This window comes from Lytechinus variegatus, chromosome 5, assembly GCF_018143015.1.
Source record: "Lytechinus variegatus isolate NC3 chromosome 5, Lvar_3.0, whole genome shotgun sequence".
In the NCBI taxonomy this organism is placed as follows: domain Eukaryota; kingdom Metazoa; phylum Echinodermata; class Echinoidea; order Temnopleuroida; family Toxopneustidae; genus Lytechinus; species Lytechinus variegatus.
This window is the reverse complement of record NC_054744.1, coordinates 15,843,451-15,865,632: the sequence shown is the minus strand read 5'-3', so window position 1 is coordinate 15,865,632 and position 22,182 is coordinate 15,843,451. Positions and strand designations below refer to the sequence as shown.

General features: G+C 34.5%; 1 protein-coding gene across 8 annotated transcripts in view; it reads right to left on the bottom strand.

The window, feature by feature from the left end:
• Positions 1 to 625: 625 nt before the first annotated feature.
• Positions 626 to 22,182, bottom strand: part of LOC121415564 (chromodomain-helicase-DNA-binding protein 2-like) — a 54,978-nt gene continuing 33,421 nt past the window's right edge. For 5 of the 8 annotated variants that reach the window (XM_041608820.1, XM_041608822.1, XM_041608821.1 and 2 more), the window contains 8 exons: positions 21,676 to 22,065; positions 21,018 to 21,125; positions 19,488 to 19,666; positions 18,702 to 18,798; positions 13,002 to 13,159; positions 8,244 to 8,333; positions 3,524 to 3,655; positions 626 to 3,066 (listed from right to left, as the gene is read on the bottom strand). In XM_041608820.1, the coding sequence (XP_041464754.1) occupies positions 2,802 to 3,066; positions 3,524 to 3,655; positions 8,244 to 8,333; positions 13,002 to 13,159; positions 18,702 to 18,798; positions 19,488 to 19,666; positions 21,018 to 21,125; positions 21,676 to 22,065 (1,419 nt within the window). In that variant the 3' untranslated portion in view covers positions 626 to 2,801. The remainder of the gene's footprint in view (positions 3,067 to 3,523; positions 3,656 to 8,243; positions 8,334 to 13,001; positions 13,160 to 18,701; positions 18,799 to 19,487; positions 19,667 to 21,017; positions 21,126 to 21,675; positions 22,066 to 22,182) is intronic. The other 3 variants (XM_041608825.1, XM_041608826.1, XM_041608827.1) reach the window with 3 other exon arrangements.

Sequence of the window (22,182 nt, the reverse complement as noted above, 5' to 3'; positions counted from 1 at the left end):
GTTCATAAAATTCATGAATATTCAACTTTGGTATTCACAAGAAAATCAAACATTGGTTAGTATATTCGTTCATGTTTTAAATACATGTCAACATCGAGTTACTACTATGTTTTCGTGTTAATTGTGTTGCTGGCTAATCATATAGTACACAGTGGGCTTTGTTTCCCTATACCCCTAAATACGGTAGAATAGTCCTCCAAATTCGTATCACAATATACGTTATGTTTACTTTTACAGAGTGACATATTCATGATGTAGCTTTTGATTGTTATAATAATGGCATGTTCCCATCTACAAGCAGAGCATGCCCTGTTGAGACTTGATTGCACAACTGTATATATCAATCATGGTGGAATAAAATTCAATAGCTCTACATGATTCAATTTGCTTTAAAAAATAATGAAATTGACTTTGATATCATTGTCAACAGATTCAATTATATTTAAACAGTATATGAAAATAATAGTAACTATGCTTTTTGAAACTATTTTTCTCATCCATATTCCCACCAGTATGCTGAATCAAAGTGTTAAGGTAAATTGGTACAGAACTTGGTATGGGCTGGTATGACCATGGACCTAGGTCCATGGTATGACATTGTTTTTTTTTTTTTCTTTCTCATAAGCAAGGAATCGCATGACTTGTAATAGCACCTCTATTTCAATTTTAAAAAACTTTAATTTAAACTAACAGTTACTATATAGATGGATTGCTGACTGGATGCAGTCAAAATTTAAGCCTCACCATAGCCAGATCTGACAAATGTTAGACCTAACTTCTAACATTTTCCATAATTGGGTTCTGTAACCTTTGACTTTTAATCCAAAGTTTGAAGTTTATCTGTGAAATAGTTCTTTACTTTAATGCACATACAGACCAACCCGAAGACCCAGCAATACCACCTACCTATGGCAACCACCCAGGGTTAGCAGAGGCATAAAGTGCATCGCTATTTTCATTAAGTAGAATTCTCTACCTAACTAAAACTACAATCTTATTTGCTGCTACGTTAGTGATAGATACTGTACTAATTAAGTAGGACTTGTGCATCTTAATTTAGTTTTATCGTCTCTCAATAACATTGCTCAACAATAACAGATATTGTGCCTTTAGAGTATGGAAGAGTACTTTCCAAAAAATGGTAAAAAAATATTTAGTATTCAATGAAATAGAAAAGCTTAGAACCATCAAAGTTGAAGCTAGACCTCTAATTTCATCTATAACTCAATCGGCAAAATAATGGCAAACTTCTACAAGGAAGGGCTATGATAAAGACTCGCAAATGCAAAACAAAGGGGCATTGTTATTAATGGTTTATCCCAGAATATCAGGATAACATTCATAGATGATCTTCATAAAATGAGATTTTAAGATTCTGCAGTCAAAGGCATTAGGGGGCTAGTACATGGCAAGTATTAAAAGAAGGACCTTCATTCACACTACACATAGGGGGTGTTGCAAGAAAATATTTGCAATCGATCGCAAATTTCAGAGCAAATTTACAAGTGGTAGATCAATTTAAACTAAAGCAAATCATTTCATACTTCTTAATGCAGGAAGCAGACAATCAATCAGTTACAAATTTCCAATGAAATGTATGACTTTCAATTGACTTTGAGATCTGAAATTGACTTGCGATCAATGGCAAGTAATTGCAAGTTTTTGCAACATCCCAATAGTCAGGGACTCTTTTATCAAACTTGTTATTACCACAAGTGGAATGCATTCTTGACTTGAAAATGTTAAATGATTTCAACATTTGATAAACCATGTCTTTAATCAATTTGAAAACGGTTAATGCAATTAGGGAAAATTAACATAACAGTGAAGTACTATTCAAATTCATTGACAAGGAATTGTAGTCAAATGATTGATGGCAATTGAGAACTCTTATATGTGCATGTTTCATAGAATTGAATTTTGATCTTTTAAATAGAAACTTTTATTTAAAAATTTCAAGATTTAACGTGTTGATGTAAATACCACTGCAGTAGGTAAGTGGAGCCTATATACAGGCAAGCAAAACAGCAAAAATAAACTGCTAGTACAGTACGAAAAATTACTTGTAAGTCAAGCATATGGTATTATTTCAGAAGCATGTAGCACAAGCTTTAATGCTTCATCACTTTGATTAATAACAAGTTTGATAAAAAAAAGGGCCCAGAGACACATAACATTCTTCTCTTTCCTTGCACTATTTCATCTTTTCAAGTTACCACCTAAACACATGTCTTTCAACACATATACTCTATTTTACTTTGATGATAAACAAATGTTATGTAATATTGCTGTTTCTCTCTCAGCTTACATGTACTGAATGAAATACCATTGCAGAATGTTATTAAAATTCAACAAACAACTTTTAAAATCAGATTGCAAAGTATTTCAGCACTAACAGCCATTTTTCGTAACTGATAAAAAAATAATGTTCTAATGAAGTTTACCATCAACGAGTCTTCATCAGGAGATTGGAAACAAGTTACATGATGCTCAGCAGATTGTCACTCAATCACGCTTGGGGAAAAGCTGGCCAAGTATGGCTTTGCAAAATACAATATCCATAAATCTTGAATGACAGATCTTCAACAATTATTAGATAAACACTATCTGTACAAATGTCTTCTGTCGTAGATTACATTCAGGCCTGTACAACACGAAGAGGTCCTATCCTTAAAAAAAAAAACAACCAGACAAGTGAGATAGTCTATCCTGCAAATAGATTTTATTTTCTGAGTATGATTTCTACTGTTTGTACACTACATAGACCGAGGCCGGCTGACCCAGCCCCTTATCCCCATCTGTTACCTGGCGTGATCACCACTAGACCACATGTCCCCCCTTCCCGACTCCCTCCGATGGTGGGGGTCACTCCCTCCCCGGTCCACCCGATGCTCCATCTTCCTCTTCTTAGACTCAGCCGATGTTGACCTCTGGAAGTGGGGCGGCTGATCCTCGTGGGCGTTGCCGTCTGGCTTGTCGTTGTGACGGCGGTGTTCATCCCCTCCTCGGTGGTAATGTCTATTGTGATTGGGCCCCTGGGACGAGTGCTCCCATTTGTGGTCATATCTGAATATGGATAGTGTAGGAAGATTGATGGGAAATACAATACATAATTGTGTATTTTGTGTTTACAAATGAGGTCCAGGGGACCATAAATAATACGCAGCCAAACACAAATATTTTTCTAAACAAGACAAAATTACTAACATGCTTTTCATAAAAAATTGTATTCTTCAATACGGCTATACAACAATATGCAATAGACTAGTGCCTAGAGAACAGATATGCATAAAATGATGCCTACCCACCCTATTTATAACAAAACAAAAACGGGTTTTCAAAATGGACAACTTATGCATTCGAGTTCTGCATAAATTGAGTGATCTAACTTTCAAAACCTAATTTCTCCCACATCATCGTCATCGTCTGTTTATACCTTTGCACAAATCAATTCATAAGGATTAGTGAATAATTGGCTTTAATAGACCTATAAAAAAGGACTACAAGCCAGCTCCTCCCTCACCTTCCATGTGAATCCTCTCTGTCCCTTGAATACCTGCTGTCACCCCCAGCACCTGGATGGTACGTTCCACTAAACCTGTGGTTGTCAAAGTGCTGGCGATTGTAACCCCCTCCTCCATCACTGGACCCATACCTGAAGACAGACAGGTAGGAGTTTCCATTGTGATGCAATAAAGAAAGACAAAGAGATAAAAAGTGATTGACAGGATGAAGAAAGAGAGGGAGGTGGAAAGCAACGGAGGGAAGGCAAATGGAAAATGAGGGAAGGGAAAAAGCAAGAGAAGAGGGTGAAATAAAGAGAGAAAAGGAGAGACAGACAGAGGGAGATAGAGAGGGGGGATGAGAAGAATATGAGAAAATTCAGAGTGAGATAAAATGATTTGCAGAATGAAACCAAAGAAAAATGAAAAAGAGGGAATAGGATACAAAGAGAACCAAAGAAAAAAAAGTGGGAGAAATTTGGTAAGAACTTTAGATTACAATTACCACTGTATGTTCATAAATCACTTGGTCAGTAGACACTTTTATGGCCACCCTGCACAAAGGTGTAGAAAGTAAATCAGATTTAATGATTACCAATGATTGATTGTTTGTATATGGCAATAAAAAACACTGTTGTTTTGGCCTTCACATGTGGGTTTGAACTTGTGCATGACCTTACACACAAAGGAGAAGTAAGAGTTTAGCGAGACGCCTTGACACCGATGTTGATCTCAGATGTTAAAGTAATAGTTCAAAAGAACTTGATGCCAAGGTGTTGCATTTGACAAGCTTTTAAGGGAGACAGTCCATTCTCCTTGCTCTGTAATGTATTGTTACAATAGACTTAGGAACATTATGTTCAGTAGTAGGTATTTATGACATCACATTTGCTTCTTTTATACATTCCTATACCAAGCACTGTTGTCACCTAAGATGTTGGCCTTGGGCAGTCTTCCACCAACACAAGGTTCTTTCAAACACTCATTAAGCTATCCAACATTGAGGGGGGGGGGGGAGGTCCACAAAAGAGTTAAGTCAGAGCAAGAGTCATGATCCAATTGTAAATGTGCACATGATGTGTAATCTCACTGAATAATGAGCTATAGAGCCTGCCCAATAAGCATGATCTGACCAATGAGATAATGCGTTATGTACATCATGTAACTGAGAATTCAATTGATATATTTTTTAGTCACACTACATACACCAGCATTGATTCACTAAATGAGGTGAAATATCAAAATTTGGATATGAACATATACTCTGAGATGTTATGAAGGCAAGTCAGAAGACTAATGAATCTAATTGGTTGAAACTCAAGTTTACTTTGATTTGGGGATTTCTGTTTGATTGCAATTCTTCTTGCAATGGGCCCTTGGAGTAGAGGACATTGATGAACTATCTCCTATTTATTAAAAGACAATGTGTCGAACCACAACTATTCAGAACTACCTCTCTCTATTCTGACAATGATCATGTTGAATGATTAATATAAGTAGCACTTGGAACAACTTATATATACATGCTTTAATCCATGTCTATCTTTAAAAAAAATATTAAAATAACAGAAAATTTTGAGACAATATGCCACTTTCGCTTCACTTTCGTCTCCTACACTCCTGTCAACATAAAACTTCATCTATTGTATGAAAAAGTTCAATTCCTAATATTGTGCAATGTACAGACCAAAGAGACTAGACCTAACCTCAACAATCTATAGTTTGTTTGCATTTCAAAAGCATAATATCTTCTCATAAAATTTATGAAAATAAATCTATGGAGTATAAGTGTTAGTGACAACTTGGAATGTGCTTTTCCTGAAAGTCTATGTACCACAAGCAGAGAAACATGTTTTTGTTTTCCAACACGATAAAAATTATTAAGCTGGCAACTGCCCAAGTAACCTCTTTACAATGAAATTATGAGGATCAAGTATCGTTTCAAACAGGGAAATATAATTCTGCCTTGCCATGATAACGATGGAAGAGAAAGCTTTCTAAATCCTTTTTGATCTTTATATCAGTTAGCCTAAATTGTGAGCTTTCCTTATTTCAAATGCAAGAAAAATCCTACTGCACAAGATTTAAACATGTAAAGACTATATACTAAATCCTTAAACCAAGAATGGATATTAATAACAATTTAGACTTGACAGTGTTTGAGCAAACTACTCCAATGAACAAGGGGGATTAAACTGTTAATAAAAAATAAAAGATAATAAATTTTTTTTTCTACAAATATCCTACAACCATTTATAATTTCATCTGATAAAACAAAGGATGAAGCCCAATTGAACTTTGATTTTTACACACAAATGGCTTTAATTTCACAGAGCAAACTGGTCCTTTAAAATGCAATGATAAATCTCTATGCATTACTCAACAAGGTGCTAACATTCTTGAACTGCACTTGATAGCCTCCGAACCCCCCATATATCTGACATTTTAAATGGGGAAGGTGAGGGTTATAAAAACGGGCGTCAAGATGACACCCTATACCAAACCCATAAACTAGGTGAAAGGAGACTGGTTTTGTTTATTCAAAGAACATAAACATAGTTCCTATACTTCACAACACTTTAAATCTCTGTGGCAGTATAATACTGCTAAAACAAGATGGTAACTGGAAGAAACAAACGGGTGATATAGAGAGAGATAAAAAGTGGACAATATAGATGTTTACAGTGATGGGTCAAATGTGCAAAAACTATAGAAATTTTTTGTTAAGGTGATTTATCATTGTGTGAGATATATTGTTACAAGCTGGAATGGTACCAAATATAGAGCTACAACCATTTCTCATCATACACAGTCCATACAGATCAGTTTGAAAAGCTAAACCCAAATATATTCAAATTAATGAGAAATACAAACAAAAGTAAATACATCTAAATGATGAATAAAAAACTTATCACCTTTTTTTGCACGAATAAGCACTTTAAGAATTACTTTAAAATACACAAATGGTGGTTTTCTTTAGTCTGAATGCTTAAAATTGTGCAGTAAAACCAGTTTATATTTGCTCTGAGCTGGTGACATCTGTACTTGTTATAATTCAGGGACATGTCAGCAGCACTGTATAATATCACAGGTAACAGACTGCAATATTCAATTCGATATCTCAACATTTAAACATTTTTATTAGCTATCAGTGACCCAATCACTGTGCAATATTTTAAACAATAAATAACTTTACAAACTTTCATGCTTGTGGGTAAAATGTGCATATAATTTTTCAAATCATATTACATACGTGCAATATCTATCTGAATACATTGAGGCAGAAACATAATTTTTTTTTGAAATTGTTTTGGAAATGATACCCCTCGCTTGGTTGAGACGAATATATCTATTTCACTATATAGAAAAGAGATGTACATGTAAGTTTGTGCTTTTAAACCCATAATAATAGTGATGAACGGAAATTTGAAAAATATAATGTAGAAGATTTACCAATATGAAAAAATGCTATATAGGCCTAACTAATCACATGGTCCACCCTGGAATTTTGAGCACCCATAAATATACTGAAATTTCTAGCATTATTACAAGGTATGAAAGTCAAACATATATAAGGAAGGTCGTATCGGAAAACATTTGGTGCAAAGGTATTAATCATAAAATGAATAATGGAATAAGTGTGCTGGTTTACAAAATGGATTAGAAAAATTAATGTTTACTACAGTAAGCTAGATTAGCACCATGTAGTGGAGAGATGTATTGTGGTAGAAAAAAAAAACAGTGCAAACTAAACCACATCATGCATCTGTGATTGTTGACTTGGTCATTAGCTTTCATTGTAACAGGGCTCATCAGCCATTTAAAACAAAGTTAACATGGTAATACTATAATGGTAAAGTTGCTTTACAGGACAAGTCCACCCAAACAAAAAGTTGATTTGAATGAAAGGAGGAAAATCGAACATGCATAACACTGAAAATTCATCAAAATCGGATGTAAAATAAGAAAGTTATAATATTTTAAAGTTTCACATAATTTCACAAAATATTTATATGCAAATCCTGGTCGGTATGCAAATAAGCAGATTGATGACGTCACCCACTCACTATTTCTTTTGTAAATATTTTATTATGTGAAATGTTAAAAATTCGAATTTTCTCCTTATTGTCAGTGAAAGAACATTTTATTCCTCCCTGAACATGTGGAATTACCAATAGTTTAATAGTTAATGGTGAATTCAAGTTGTTCCTTATCAAATCTGTATAAGTCATAGCATTGTATGATTCAAACAAAACAAAGTAAATAGTCAGTGAGGGACAGCATCGACTCTCTCATTTGCATGTCACTGATGTGCATAAATGTATTGTGAAAAATTAGCGAAACTAAAAATGTAATAACTTATTTTACATCCGATTTGGAGGAAATTTTCAGCGTTATGATTTGATTTTTCTTTATTGATTCAAATCAACAATTTTCTGGGGTGGACTTGACCTTTAAGAAACAGGCCAATGAACCTCTACTTCCGATAACCACCAAAAAGAATGACTTCATTATCCAAATATAACCTGTGATGGTTAATAATGAACATTTTATATTTGTCTTAGTACACACAAGTCTTAGTACACAAAAGTGTACTGAGACAAACCATATTTTTAATCTTTGCCCCCCCCCACCTCTCTCCCTAAAAAATCTGATGCATAAAATAGTCTGTGCAAATGAAGCTAATGTAAGGGGATGAGCGGATGGGGGGAAGGTATGAAGGGGGGGGGAGAGCCTTACCTGTCTCGGTAATGCTCTCTACCATGACCATCGACTGGCCCCCTCCGTTCTTGGGACCAGTCATTAAAACCGTGCCGTTGCTGACCAAAACTGTGCCACAATAGTGGGTGGAAAAAATAAATTGGGAACAAAAAATATTCAACAAACAAGACACACAATGAGAAATAATAAAAGGCTGGCAACAACGAAACAGAATTTCATGGGGAGCAGGGTCTATAACTTTCCGTTTCATACCATTTATCAATATTTGTGACTTGAAGCTGACTAGTAATTACTATTTTTTAGGTGACAAAATGAGGAACAAAAATAACATTTAATAGATTTAGCAGCACTTTTCCAATTGTGCAATTTTACAACAAAAATACAAGCACTAACATCAAGGCAAGTCATAAATATCTAATCACAAAATTAACATAAATCTTTTATCTCTGAATACTTTCAGTTCATTGCATTTTCTAAGTCCCTTTCTGATAACAATGAGCTTTTACATTTATGCTGATACTAGTCCTTAAAAGAATTTAAATCATCTTATATCTATCAAGGTGAAAATGCTTTTCTGACAGATCTGACATCTTTCCTAGATTTTGATTGGCTGATGAAAAAAGGACTCGTCGAATAAAATGTCTGACAAGTCCTTTCATGAAACGCTCCCCTTCTTGCATGGAACCTGATTAAATTTTTTTTTGCAAGTTATAAGAATTGTTAAAATACTCAATTGGCTAAACAAAGTTCTTACTAATTATCAATTGATGAAATATAGTTGGCTTTTTTTCTTAAACATACAAGACTAGGGCCAAGAATGCAACTAAACATCTGTTACCTTATAAAGTTTGTTGAAATTTAGGTATGTAATCTATATTGGAGCCAGTTGATATCAGATATAGCAATTCTCACAGGAGCATGTGTTGAAGTGTATAAGTTGAAAGTCCATGATTACATTCTAACTTGCATGATATTTCTCACAACAATATTAAATCCCTGCTATAGTTAGGTGGTCTGTCTCTGACAGATCACCTATTGTTTTCGTCAGAATTTTCTTTCTTTATTTCTTTCTTTATTCTTGGCACCTATGTTTGTCGCCAACTTTTCTCGAAATTGGCTGAATCAATTTTGCTGATTTTTTCGTCATATATAGAATCTATCATAGAGACCTCAAAATAAGCTTTTCAAGGTCATATGGTCATGATGACGTCATCTACGCGCCATTTTGTAAAATTATTCATTTAATCATATCTTCATTATCAATTATCAAAAAATAACAATATTTACATGACATTAACTTCATGTCAAGGGTCAAATGTCAATGTCATCAAAGGTCATGTAGAGGTCATGACGCGCGCGTACGCGCGCGTCAAAGGTAAAAAAATCGTCCAAATGACCTATAAAATTTTTTGGGTACGTTTCAGGTCATTTTAAGCATTTCAAAAATTTGCGCGCGCGCACGTATGCGCGCGCGTTTCCGCGCGTTACACCTTAACGCAACGCAGAAAAACCGTTTCTTTTAATATCATTGTATTGCTAATAAAATTCTCAGCAATTTGATACCTTGATCAACCTTCTACAACCATTAATAACGAAATTAACACCCGTTAAACTTTGCAGCACGTGTGCGCGCGAGCTGTCACTATAGGCCATATATGGGCAAAAACATGCCTATTGTAAATTCACTGTAGCTCTTTAAAAAGTCCGTTGACCCCCAATTTTTTTTTCATATATCGATAGAGTATGAGTTGTAGATTTGATTTCATGTCACCATTGTCCCTAAATTATATCGTGACGTCATCAAATAGGCGCCCAAACTAAAAATTTCATTTTTTTCAAAAATGACGTCATTAAATTTATGCAAATTTGGCTGTAACTTCTCGAATATAGATCATTTTTCGCCCAGATTTCAATATGTTGTAGTTTATAATGTACTCTTTCTCCTCAGTTAACATGAATATTCGTTTTGAGAAACGCATCATTGCGTAAAACAGCGATGAAAAGAGGCATGTCATTTTTCCTCATTTTGCGTGTAATCTCTATGGGACATGACTTTTTCCCAAAACTAGATTCGACATTCCTCTATTTCGTGAGCCATATCTCCATTTTTTCTAGTCAGCTTTCCTTGAGCTTTTAACATGTTGTAGCTGAGATTCTGGGCTATCGGAAGTGTGCCCTTCATTTTTTGATCAGATGCCGGGATCATGTCCGTATTTCACTTGCAAAATTGGAATTGTAATTCTCAAAATTGCTTACGTGTAATCTCTATGGGGAATATCGTGGCTCAATGGATAACGCATTTGACTTGCTTTCTCGAGGGCGGAGGTTCGATTCCTGGGGTAGAAAAGATGATTTTTTTTTCATTAGGTGGTCTGTCTATGACAGATCACCTATTGTTTTCGTCAGAATTTTCTTTCTTTATTTCTTTATTTCTTTCTTTATTCTTGGCACCTATGTTTGTCGCCAACTTTTCTCGAAATTGGCTGAATCAATTTTGCTGATTTTTTCGTCATATATAGAATCTATCATAGAGACCTCAAAATAAGCTTTTCAAGGTCATATGGCCATGATGACGTCATCTACGCGCCATTTTGTAAAATTCTTCATTTGATCATATCTTCATTATCAATTATCAAAAATTAACAATATTTACATGACATTAACTTCATGTCAAGGGTCAACTGTCAATGTCATCAAAGGTCACCTGGAGGTCATGACGCGCGCGTACGCGCGCGTCAAAGGTAAAAAAATCGTCCAAATGACCTATAATTTTTTTTGGGAACGTTTCAGGTCATTTTAAGCATTTCAAAAATGTGCGCGCGCGCACGGATGCGCGCGCGTTTCCGCGCGTTACACCTTAACGCAACGCAGAAAAACCGTTTCTTTTAATATCTTTGCATTGAAAATAAAATTCTGAACAATTTGATACCTTGATCAACCTTCTACGACCATTAATATAGAAATTAACACCCGTTAAAGTTTGCAGCACGTGTGCGCGCGAGCTCTTACTATAGGCCATATATGGGCAAAAACATGCCTATTGTAAATTCACTGTAGCTCTTTAGAAAGTCCGTTGACCCCCAATTTTTTTTCATATATCGATAGAGTATTAGTTGTAGATTTGATTTCATGTCACCATTGTCCCTAAATTATATCGTGACGTCATCAAATAGGCGCCCAAACTAAAAATTTCATTTTTTTCAAAAATGACGTCATCAAATTTATGCAAATTTGGCTGTAACTTCTCGAATATAGATCATTTTTCGCCCAGATTTCAATATGTTGTAGTTTATAATGTACTTTTTCTCCTCAATTACATGAATATTCGTTTTGAGAAACGCATCATTGCGTAAAACAGCGATGAAAAGAGGCATGTCATTTTTCCTCATTTTGCGTGTAATCTCTATGGGACATGACTTTTTCCCAAAACTAGATTCGACATTCCTCTATTTCGTGAGCCATATCTCCATTTTTTCTTGTCAGCTTTCCTTGAGCTTTTAACATGCTGTAGCTGAGATTCTGGGCTATCGGAAGTGTGCCCTTCATTTTTTGATCAGATGCCGGGATCATGCCCGTATTTCACTTGCAAAATTGGAATTGTAATTCTCAAAATTGCTTACGTGTAATCTCTATGGGGAATATCGTGGCTCAATGGATAACGCATTTGACTTGCTTTCTCGAGGGCGGAGGTTCGATTCCTGGGGTAGAAAAGATGATTTTTTTTTTCATTTTTTTTCTTTTTGCCACCTCTTACATGATCCTTTATGATAATTAAAAGGTATGAAAGTTAAAATTTAGCAAGATAAAACAGATTATAATTGTTTTTTTCATATCACATGTATTTTCTGTGTAATCTCTATGGGACATGACTTTTTCTCTAAACTAGATTTGACATTCCTCTATTTCGTGAGCCATATCTCCATTTCCTCTTGTCAATTTTGCCGGAGCTTTTAATATGTTATAGCTGAGATTCTGGGCTTTCGGTAATGTGCCCTCCACTTTTTGATCAGATGCCGGGATCATGCACGTTTTTCACTTGCAATATTGGAATTGTAATTCTCAAAATTGCTTACGTGTAAAGTCTATGGGAAACATTAATAATCACATTGAGCAATGGTCAAAATTTATTCTTAGGATGTCTAGAATCAAGATTATCAATCATATCTAAATTATTCATTTTATACATTAGCCGACTCTGAATGAAAAATCATGACAGACCACCTAATTCGTCCGCATGACGAATTAAATTCTAGTTTTGAATGATTTTTTTCTTAATATTTGAATGCGTCATTCAATAAATTCCACGGTATAGTCACTGTTCTGGGGGCAAACATTTAGAAAATTGTCTTTGAGTTGTAACATGGCTGTATTTTCAACAACAATTTTAAACTAAACAAGCAAAAACAGGGGGTTTATATTTAAGACTTCATGCACAATAACACAGAGATAATTATAGACCATATAACTGATTTTTGTGATTGTCTTGATAATTAAGAAAAATAAAACCTTTAATCTATTTTTACTATCAACTGCTGAACTTTTGTGTTACCAGACCAAGATTATGCTTGTGAAAATATGCAATAATTATCACATAATCACAGTGTAAACAGACCATTTCAAATCTACGACCAGTGACAATTAAACACATTTCAAATCATAAATAACATCGAACAAGGGAACAAGGATCCTATGGAAAATAATAATAATGGGATCATAATTGGTGAATGGAATGAAAACACTGGTAACAAGACAAGGACTATTGAAGAGTACACCTACCTGTCTCTTCCTCTGTCGCTATGAGCGTCACCGGCCGTATGTGGTCTTCTGACATTCCCTGGTCCTCCTCCTTGGTGATGAGGAGCCCCATCTCGACCTCGCTGTATGCCTCCATCAGCCTGTCGCTTTTTGGAGGGAGCAGAATTGTGTGATTTTGCCTGTCGTCCATGCATGTTTGTTTGTTTTTGTTTTTGTTTTGTTTAATCCATTGCACATCACATATGACAAAGGGGGGACAAAATACAATAACAAAAAGAAGCTAAGCAACTGATGACACGGACACCATTAAATAATAATATTCATGCTGGGTTCTAAATAATTGTGCTGTATTTCAGAGGTTAGTCAGCATAATTACGTTAGTCATGCTGTAGGGGTGATTTTTTGATTCAGATTTCTTTCAAATGTAGAATATATAATCAGGTATGACATGCTTGCGTCAGATGGTAACTAGGACCGCATGAATTGCATATGAAATTTGCATAAATACTAATGAAAAAATAGTGATAAATATCAAAATACTATACACACTTCTAAAAAATATGATAAAGCAATCTTTCATAAGTGCTTCACAGATTTATATCAGGTTTATTATGGCATTTTCCAGGAATTTTGATATTCATCAATTAAATTATAATTGTTTCACAAAAGATCAACCGCTATTCTAAAATTTCTCCCTTTCTCTCAAACGAGTTCGGTTATGACAATCTGTACTATTTAACAGGACCAAAGAAATACAGCACTTATCTAAATGAAAAAAGGTGTGTAATGTCATACAATTCTAAGACTATAAGCATCTATATCATGCAAAGTGCACAATAAATACAAAGTAAATGTACAGGAACTTCTTTTCAGTTTCCTTCAAATGATGACTAATGACTCAAAATGGCTCAAATATTTTCAAGATTTTAAATAGAATGGAAGTACCTGGGGATGGTTCGCTATCAGCCAAAATCAATTTCAAGGTGTAGACCAATATCATAAAATTCATTTGATCTCTCATATAATTGACTTTAGCTTTCAGTGAGTAATCACTATGGGGTATTCCACAAAAAGTAAATTTAACAAAGTTGTGGATGAGCGCAAATATAAAGAGTAATCAATCAATGTACAAGTCACTGCTCATGTCAAATCTCCCAGGACCACAGATATATGCTTGGCTTCAGAGAAGTTTTTTCTTTTTTAAAGTTTGATTGTTTTTTTATCGCGCCGCTCACTGACTTTTTACTTTCAAGTCTTGCGCATCTTTTGAGACCAAAATTGCGACACTCAGGGACGCGGTTCTGAAATTACGCGACCTTTTCTAAGTGCATGGCAGACCCGAAATTGCTCAAAAATGTGATTTCATGTACAAAGTCAATGCAAATTGTGTTTTTCAACCAAAAATCATAGATGTATGATTATTTTTACTTTTGTTGGTTTAAATGGATTTATTTTATGCTATTTATGATTGCAGAAGGGTACCTGACAAAGTTCATTGGAAAAACAATAAAAAACAAAGGTTTGAAAAACAAAGGTTTGAAAAACAAAGAAATACATAAGAATTTAAAAAACAAAATACATAAGAAATTAATTATATTTTTGCATTTTTTTGTAGATATTTGTTAGAAATGTAATAATTGATACACCAACCAAAAATAAGCAGTCTAATGGCTATATAAATCGAGTTAAAGGCAAAACATACACAAAAAACAAAATTTAGGGCAAATTTCATACGCTTATTTGCATAATTAATTTTTAAAAAAATTTTCCATACAGACTTGTAGTTTACATCCAACTCTACATGCATGCAAATTTTTGCGGCGATCGCACGATCAAAGACCGAGATCTAGGGGGGGGGTCAAATTGACCCCCCTCCCCCGTATATATTGGTCTGAAATAGCCCAGTTAAGATAGGTAAAAGGAATCCCACTCACTCAGAGCCTTTAATATATCTTTTGCCTGTAGTTATATCTCTGTTAAATAAGAGGTTCAGCCATAGAGAATTTCCGATGAAAGATGCTTTGACTTCTGATATGGTGCTTAATTTCACCAGATGCCAAAGACATATTAAAATCTAAACAAAAATTACAGCAACCCCTGAACAGAAACAGATACTAACTTCTCCCAGGCAATACTCCTCATTAAGGCTGTTTTACACTGTGTTGCTGTTTGTAATCCCAACATAAACAAATATGTTATATGATGAACCAAAAGATTTTGGAATCAAAGGGATTCAACTGAAGTATTGGGGCACATGCTCAGCATAAATCGCTTCAAGAATTTGATACAAAATTATGTCAGTTTTATAGAAGGAAGACTGAACAGTCTATCTTGTTGAGCAAGTTCTCGGCAAATTTTACCTGGCATTGAATAATTGATTTTAACAAACATGCAAATGTCATCACTTATGACTAGATCACTCTCAAAACACTTCTACATACAGGGAATCATGCTTAACATTAATATATCAATTTCTGAATCATTAAATTTCTATATGACTTAAAAAAAATATTATTCATGCACATGTTTGAGTCAAATTCAGACATCCAATTTCCTTTCTACAAAATATGATCTCTATTAAAGAGTAGCGAAAATTCATAAAATAATTGGCCTATAACTAAAACAACGAATAATGCACAATTTTTTTGTGTGTGTTGTGACTTACTAGTTATTACACTTTTTTCTTAAGAAATAAAAGTTGTAATATCGAGCTATACAAAACAGAGTACAACAGCAACTGAATATGATATGTTAGTTACAAAACAAAATCAAAACAACAAATTAGGCTTGTATTTGTATAGCAGTTGAAATTCAATATTGTGCAACATTTGTTTGTCATTTTCATTTGTAAACTGGAAAGAATTCAAATTCATTCTGATTTTGAAAAAAAAGAGATGGTAGAAGTGGTAGTTTATCATGTGAATTCATAAGAAATCACCATATGGCATTTAAACCTTTTGAGGAATCAATAATTTGTACAAATATAAAGAAATCATCCTGAAAAAGACTTCCTGAATAAAAAGTTTGATGATAAATTTTCCTTCTAACTGCTGAATAAACACAAGCCAGATATTTACACAAAATTAAACATGTTTAAATCTATCTAGGCGGGGGGGGGGGGGCCTCGGAGGCCCCCCTCAACGAATCGCGCGATATTTTCGCCGTGCGAATTTTTTTGACCACGCCGCTCACTGAGTTTTTACTTTCAAGTCTTGCGCAACTTTTGAGACCAATTTTGCGTCACCCAGGTATGTGGTTCCGAAATTACGCAACATTATGTAAGTGCATGTCAGACCGAAAATTGCTCAAAAACGTGATTTCGTGTACAAAGTCAATGCAAATTGTGTTTTCAACCAAAATTCATAAATGTATGATTATTTTTAGTTTTGCCAGTCTAAATGTATTCATTTTATGACTTTTATGATCACAGAAGAGTCCCCAACAAATTTCATTGAAAAAACAATGAAAAACAAAAGGTCAAAAAAACAAAGAAATACATAAGAAATTGCAAAAAAATGATTTGATATCACAATTTTTTTCATGTACTCTTGCTAAGGACACCACAAAGAGTTTCTATACCAAAAATTAGTACATTTGGAGCTTTATTTAGGGAGTTAGAGGAAAAAGTATGATTTCGCATACTAATTACGCATAAATTAGCATAATCACTTAATAGCGATTCGCATGAAATAAATTACTATACAATCTTGTAGATTATGTCCCAGACAACCCGCATGCCAATTTTTGGCGCGATCGCGCGGTCGACAGCCGAGATCTTAGGGGGGGGCCTCCCAGGCCACCCCCCCTCCGGCCATAGGAACTCCCAAAATACCGAGGCCTAGATAGGGTTAACCCTAAAAAGACTGGGGGGGCTGATTCAGCCCCCCCTCAACATTTCTCGCAATAAATCCGCTGTGCGAAATTTTTTGACCGCGTTGCTCTCTGACTTTTTACTTTCAAGTCTCGCGCAACTTTTGAGACCAAAATTGTGACCCCCGGGTACGCGGTTCCAAAATTACGCAACATTTCGTAAGTGCATGCAGACCCAAAATTACTCAAAAACGTGAATTTGTGTACAAATCCAATGCAAATAGTGTTCTTAGCCAAAATTCATAAATGTTTCATTATTTTTCCTTTTACTGCTTAAAATCAATTAATTTTATCTTGTTTATGGTCAAAATAAAGTCCCTGACAATTTCCATTGAAAAAACAATAAAAAACAAAAAGTCGAAAAACAAAGAAATACATAAGAAATTTAGAAAACAATAGAATACATAAGAAAATAAATTTGATTTTGAAATTTTTTTAAAATCAATTTGATCAGATGCCTATCTAGAGTATGTGAAACAAAAATTAGCATTTCAGGGGCATTATTTTATTAATTAGAGCAAACTTATGATTTTACGCATAAATTAGCATAATTAATGAGACATGAGATTTTTTGCTGAATTTGATGTTATAGTTTTGTAGATAATGCCATGGGTAACGCGTGTGCCAATTTTCGTCGCGATCGCGCGATCAACAGCCGAGATCATAAGGGGGGGCTGAATCAGCCCCCCCCCAGTCTTTATAGGCGTCGAAATAGCCCAGTCTATTTAGGGTTAAAGGTCTATCAGACGCTGAACAAGAAATTGATAAAACAAATTTCAGCAAAAAGCTACAAGATACAAGATGCAAATTTAATGCATTTCCATTTTTTACCAGGCAAATATTTGCATAGAGAAAAAGTAAAATTGCAAGCCTCGAAAATGGGCTTTATTAATGTACCAATAGCTTAGATTCTATGAAGTCATCCTTTGTGAATGGTGCTGTTATTAGATGCATTTGTTCTAACATTAGTTTGATTATTTACCAGATTTTTTTTTCTAAAATAATTTGCACAGAAAAACATTGGAAATATTTTGTGGCAGGGAGAATATCTACATTTCTTAGACAAAAGAAATTGGTGATTTCTTTGTGTACACTATTTTTGCTTTGCCTGTTATGTCAGGAAATACTGTTTCATACAATATTCAATGCAGATATACTGATGAAAAGCTGAGCTAAGTGAGCATTAAATAGAAATTGGCCCAAAAATATGTTCCGGACCTGCAGCTTTTATCTGTTTGAGCAAGAAACACCTTAAACGTTATTTATCTTTGCATATTTTAAAATTTCTAACCAGAACAAGAAAATAATCTTACTTTTTCTACATACAAATGCACGTTATTGCACCTACATTCATTAATAATGATGGCATTGTTATCCTCGCAACTGAGAAGTACAATAAAGCTAATTTTAATGCTCATAAATTTGAGTGAATCTAAAGCAAAATACCCAGCCGGTAAACAGGAAAAATGCACAAAACTTGTATTGTTGTAGTCTACTTCATAATATTCTTATTTTTATATCATGTTGTTTTAGCTCCTGATGCAGTCTTAAAGGAATTTCTTTTCAAAGACTCATACATCATTCAAATCAATAATTCTGAAGATTTTCATGCTTTTGGTGGATTTCATTGGAAAAATAAATTCCATCTTTAATACAAATTCTTCTACATCTTAGTCTCCGGTCTTTATCTTTCAATAGCGTGAAATAATTCAACACAAATTGCAAGGATTCATCCCATAATCATTTAGGTTGAAAATGCATGGGCACAAATCATATGATGGGATATTGAGAGTATGTCCACTTATACAAAACAGAAAGAAAGTTAGTGAAGGGATAAAAACAGAACATTACCTCATCCTCCTCCCTCTTTTTATGGGCATGGCGATATAATCGGTAGAGCTTCTTGGCATCAAACTCTGTGAACATTGCCACAAAAGTCCACAGGTCTCTGTAACGATGAAAAGATACAAGAGAAATGATGTTTGATTGCACTCTTGTATTCACTATGTCAGAGAAGCTTCATCTTTCACTTGTTATAAGACTTATTTCTCATCACCCAAGTGCACTTAGAAATGACAAAATTTTAATGTTCCCTGAAAAAAGAGGAAATTTCCCTTTAAAGTACTCAACAATGATTTGATTTTACTGTCTGTATTGTATTACTTTACTAGAGCTGTATCTCAAATAGACCTTTGTCTGCTCATAAAAGACGTTTGGTCGATACCAAAAATATCCTTAGAATGCAAAATATAATAATAATAGTTACATCTATATAGCACATTGACTAATGAAATTGTGAAAAGATATTTACTTTCTCATCAGCGACTAATTATCAGCAATTTATTGAGATATTTAAAAAAGGCATAGAGCAAGAGTACAAAATATATCAGGGCTATGACTGGATATATGAAGTTTTACAACAGCATCCTTTGATGCAGTCTTAACCTTTGAGGGTGCTGTATTTTACTAACCTAAAACAAATTAGGAATCAGAGGATATACAAAAACATATCAAAGCATACAAAAACAAGAAAAAAGATCTTGGAGCAAATAAATCTGTGGCAATATAAAAGAACTACCATGGAGCCTTACTTGCCTGTGTTCCTACCCACCTCGCTTCTGCTACCTCTTTACTTACCCTTTCCATTCTTGGATTTTGTCAGGGTCATTGAACTCTTGGATGCATTCATTGATGCGATCACCAATCTTCAGGAGGCATTGCCTAGTGTGGTTGAGTTGCTCTCTCTCCGACACATCTTCTGGAGGATTGTCCAACAGTTTCAGAGCCCTCTTCACTGGTCTCATCCTCTCCTTACACTGAAGATTTAAAGATAAATGATAGAAGTTGCAATAAACAATGATTTCAAGAGAAATTCTGTAAAACCAAGGTAAATTGTCACTACAAATAATTCCATGCTAATTTTGCTAATTTCTCAGCAATTACAGAATTTCTTCCTTTGGCACATTTTTATTTAATTTCTTATACATACAGACACCAATGTGGTCATTTGATTGGATTAAGTACAAACTATTTTGAAATTATTACAACTGGGCTCCGTCTTACTGATGTGACCAATCTCAAGTATATGAAAATCCATCAATGTCATAATATTCTTAAGGAAATTTGCTCAGTGTCCTTTGAAAACTAAGAGTTCTAAGCATACGGAATTGTCAAGAAAACAGTGAATGTATGAATACACATCATAACTAGAAAATATTTTGAACAAACAAGTATTTTAGATGTTGATGGCTTTCCATAGTTGCAATTGATCGGATCAATCGCAAATCTTTGAAAGATGGGGGCCTGGCATTTATCTTTGACACAAACCATGATTACATGAAATGTAATGAGACTTTATTTGTACTAGGTCTTTTTTTTCATATTATACGATAATTCAACGGCAATAACAAAAGGAAGATCTATTCTGTGGTTGAGTTTCTCTTACTCCGGGACAACTTCTGAAGAGTTGTCCCCTTTGGAGCCCTAATACCTCATGGCCCGTATTCTACAGTCGGATTTAACTTAGAAAAACAAAAATTACGGGGAGCCAAAAACTAAAAAAATTCTGCATATATTGTATATTTGTTATGTTTAATATTTTGTTTAATTTTTCTATCATAATGAAGAAAATATTTCAGTTACCATTCCCAGACAGTTACTACTGTCATACCAGTCAATAAATTGAACATGTACTAATGGATATTTGTGCTGCAATTTGCTCTCCATAGTTACAACTTTAAACAAGTGTTTAATTTAAACCGGAGATCAGAATATGGGCCTATGTCAGCACGCTGGAATCCAACAGATATAAACATTTCATCCATTTCCAATTCCTGATGTAAATCTCTAATTGTTACCTATTTTGTGATAGAATTTTTCTTTCTTCAGTCTCTTTCTCTTGATTTAAAGTAATTCCAATATGGCTGTCTGACTCTCTATATTGAGTACCTTTCCGAAATAATTTGTCTCTGGTTGCAATTCTTTCCATTTATCATGGGTCATTAACTGAAGTAATAAAGGAGAGCAACAGGGGTCGGCTGAAAAAAATGTTGATTATTCTATGGAATTGCACAACACTGTAGACAAAAACAAAATTTTGTGAAGTCTATATTAAAATATGGTGCCCCAACATTTGAACTCTTTTCCATACAAAGGGAGTATACTTACAGAACTGAAAGTGTTATCATCAAGTTCTCCGGTTGGATTGAAGACTACAGGTGTTTGCATTATCTGGAGATTTCTTTTGGCAGCTGCTTTCTTGTTTCCACCTTTGCTCTGTGTATTGAAACACAATATATGCATTATGTACTGATTTTGCTACACTCAAGAAAACAATGGAATGTTGTATGTGTCTATGTCCTGAATCTCTCTATATGGTCTAATAATGTTAATAGTTTGAATTTCTATCATGCCTTTCTCACAAGATACCAAGCACTTTGCAAGTAACAAGCCAAAATATCTGATGCAATACAGATAAATGACTCTCAAATAATGAAAAATCTAATTCATCTGTTTGTGTAAATTTAATCAGTATATTTAATAATACAGTGTTCAATAACACCCTATTATTTTAAGCATACCCTAAAGTAAAGGGGACCCCCCCCAAAAAAAAAAAAAAAATCAGAACTATTCTTGCATTTCACAATAAAACTTGGCCTATATTTCTACAAGCAGGAAAAAAGTAAATTAAGTATGAGAATGATTTTTAATCACATTGTCTGCTAATCCAGATAGAAAGACAAATGGTGTGTCAGGAAATATCATTACTGAAAGACCAATGAGGACACAAGAATTGTGAAAAGTGATGATAAGACCAACATCTTACCTTCTTTGGTTCTTCAATTTCTCCCTCCTCGATCTCCCTCTCTTCATCATCATCCTCCTTCTCCGACTCCACCTCCTCCTCCTCTGATTCAATTTCATCCTTCACTTCTTCTTTCTCCTTCTTTGTCTTCCTATCTTGCCTCTTCTTTGGTTCCCTTTTATTCTCCTTGCCTTTTTCCTTCTCCTTCTCCCTCTCCTTTTTTCTTCTCTCCTTCTCCTTTTCGTCCAGAGGCTTGCGGCCCCTCTTCTTTGGCCCCTTATCAGTGTCATTTTTGTTAGTGATTTCGCCATTGTCTTTGTTTTCGGCTTTTTTCCTTCTGCCAGGCTTTGGTTTCTCCTCCGTTTCCTCTTTCACTTTGGTCCCTTTCCTTGGTCTGGCATTTTGTGAAATCTGTATATCATAACAACATCCAACAATTAAGAGATACTATCTTTCATCACTAACTCAATTTCAAGAGACATATTTGAGTAAAAGACATCTCAAAACAAATGACAATATATACATTTA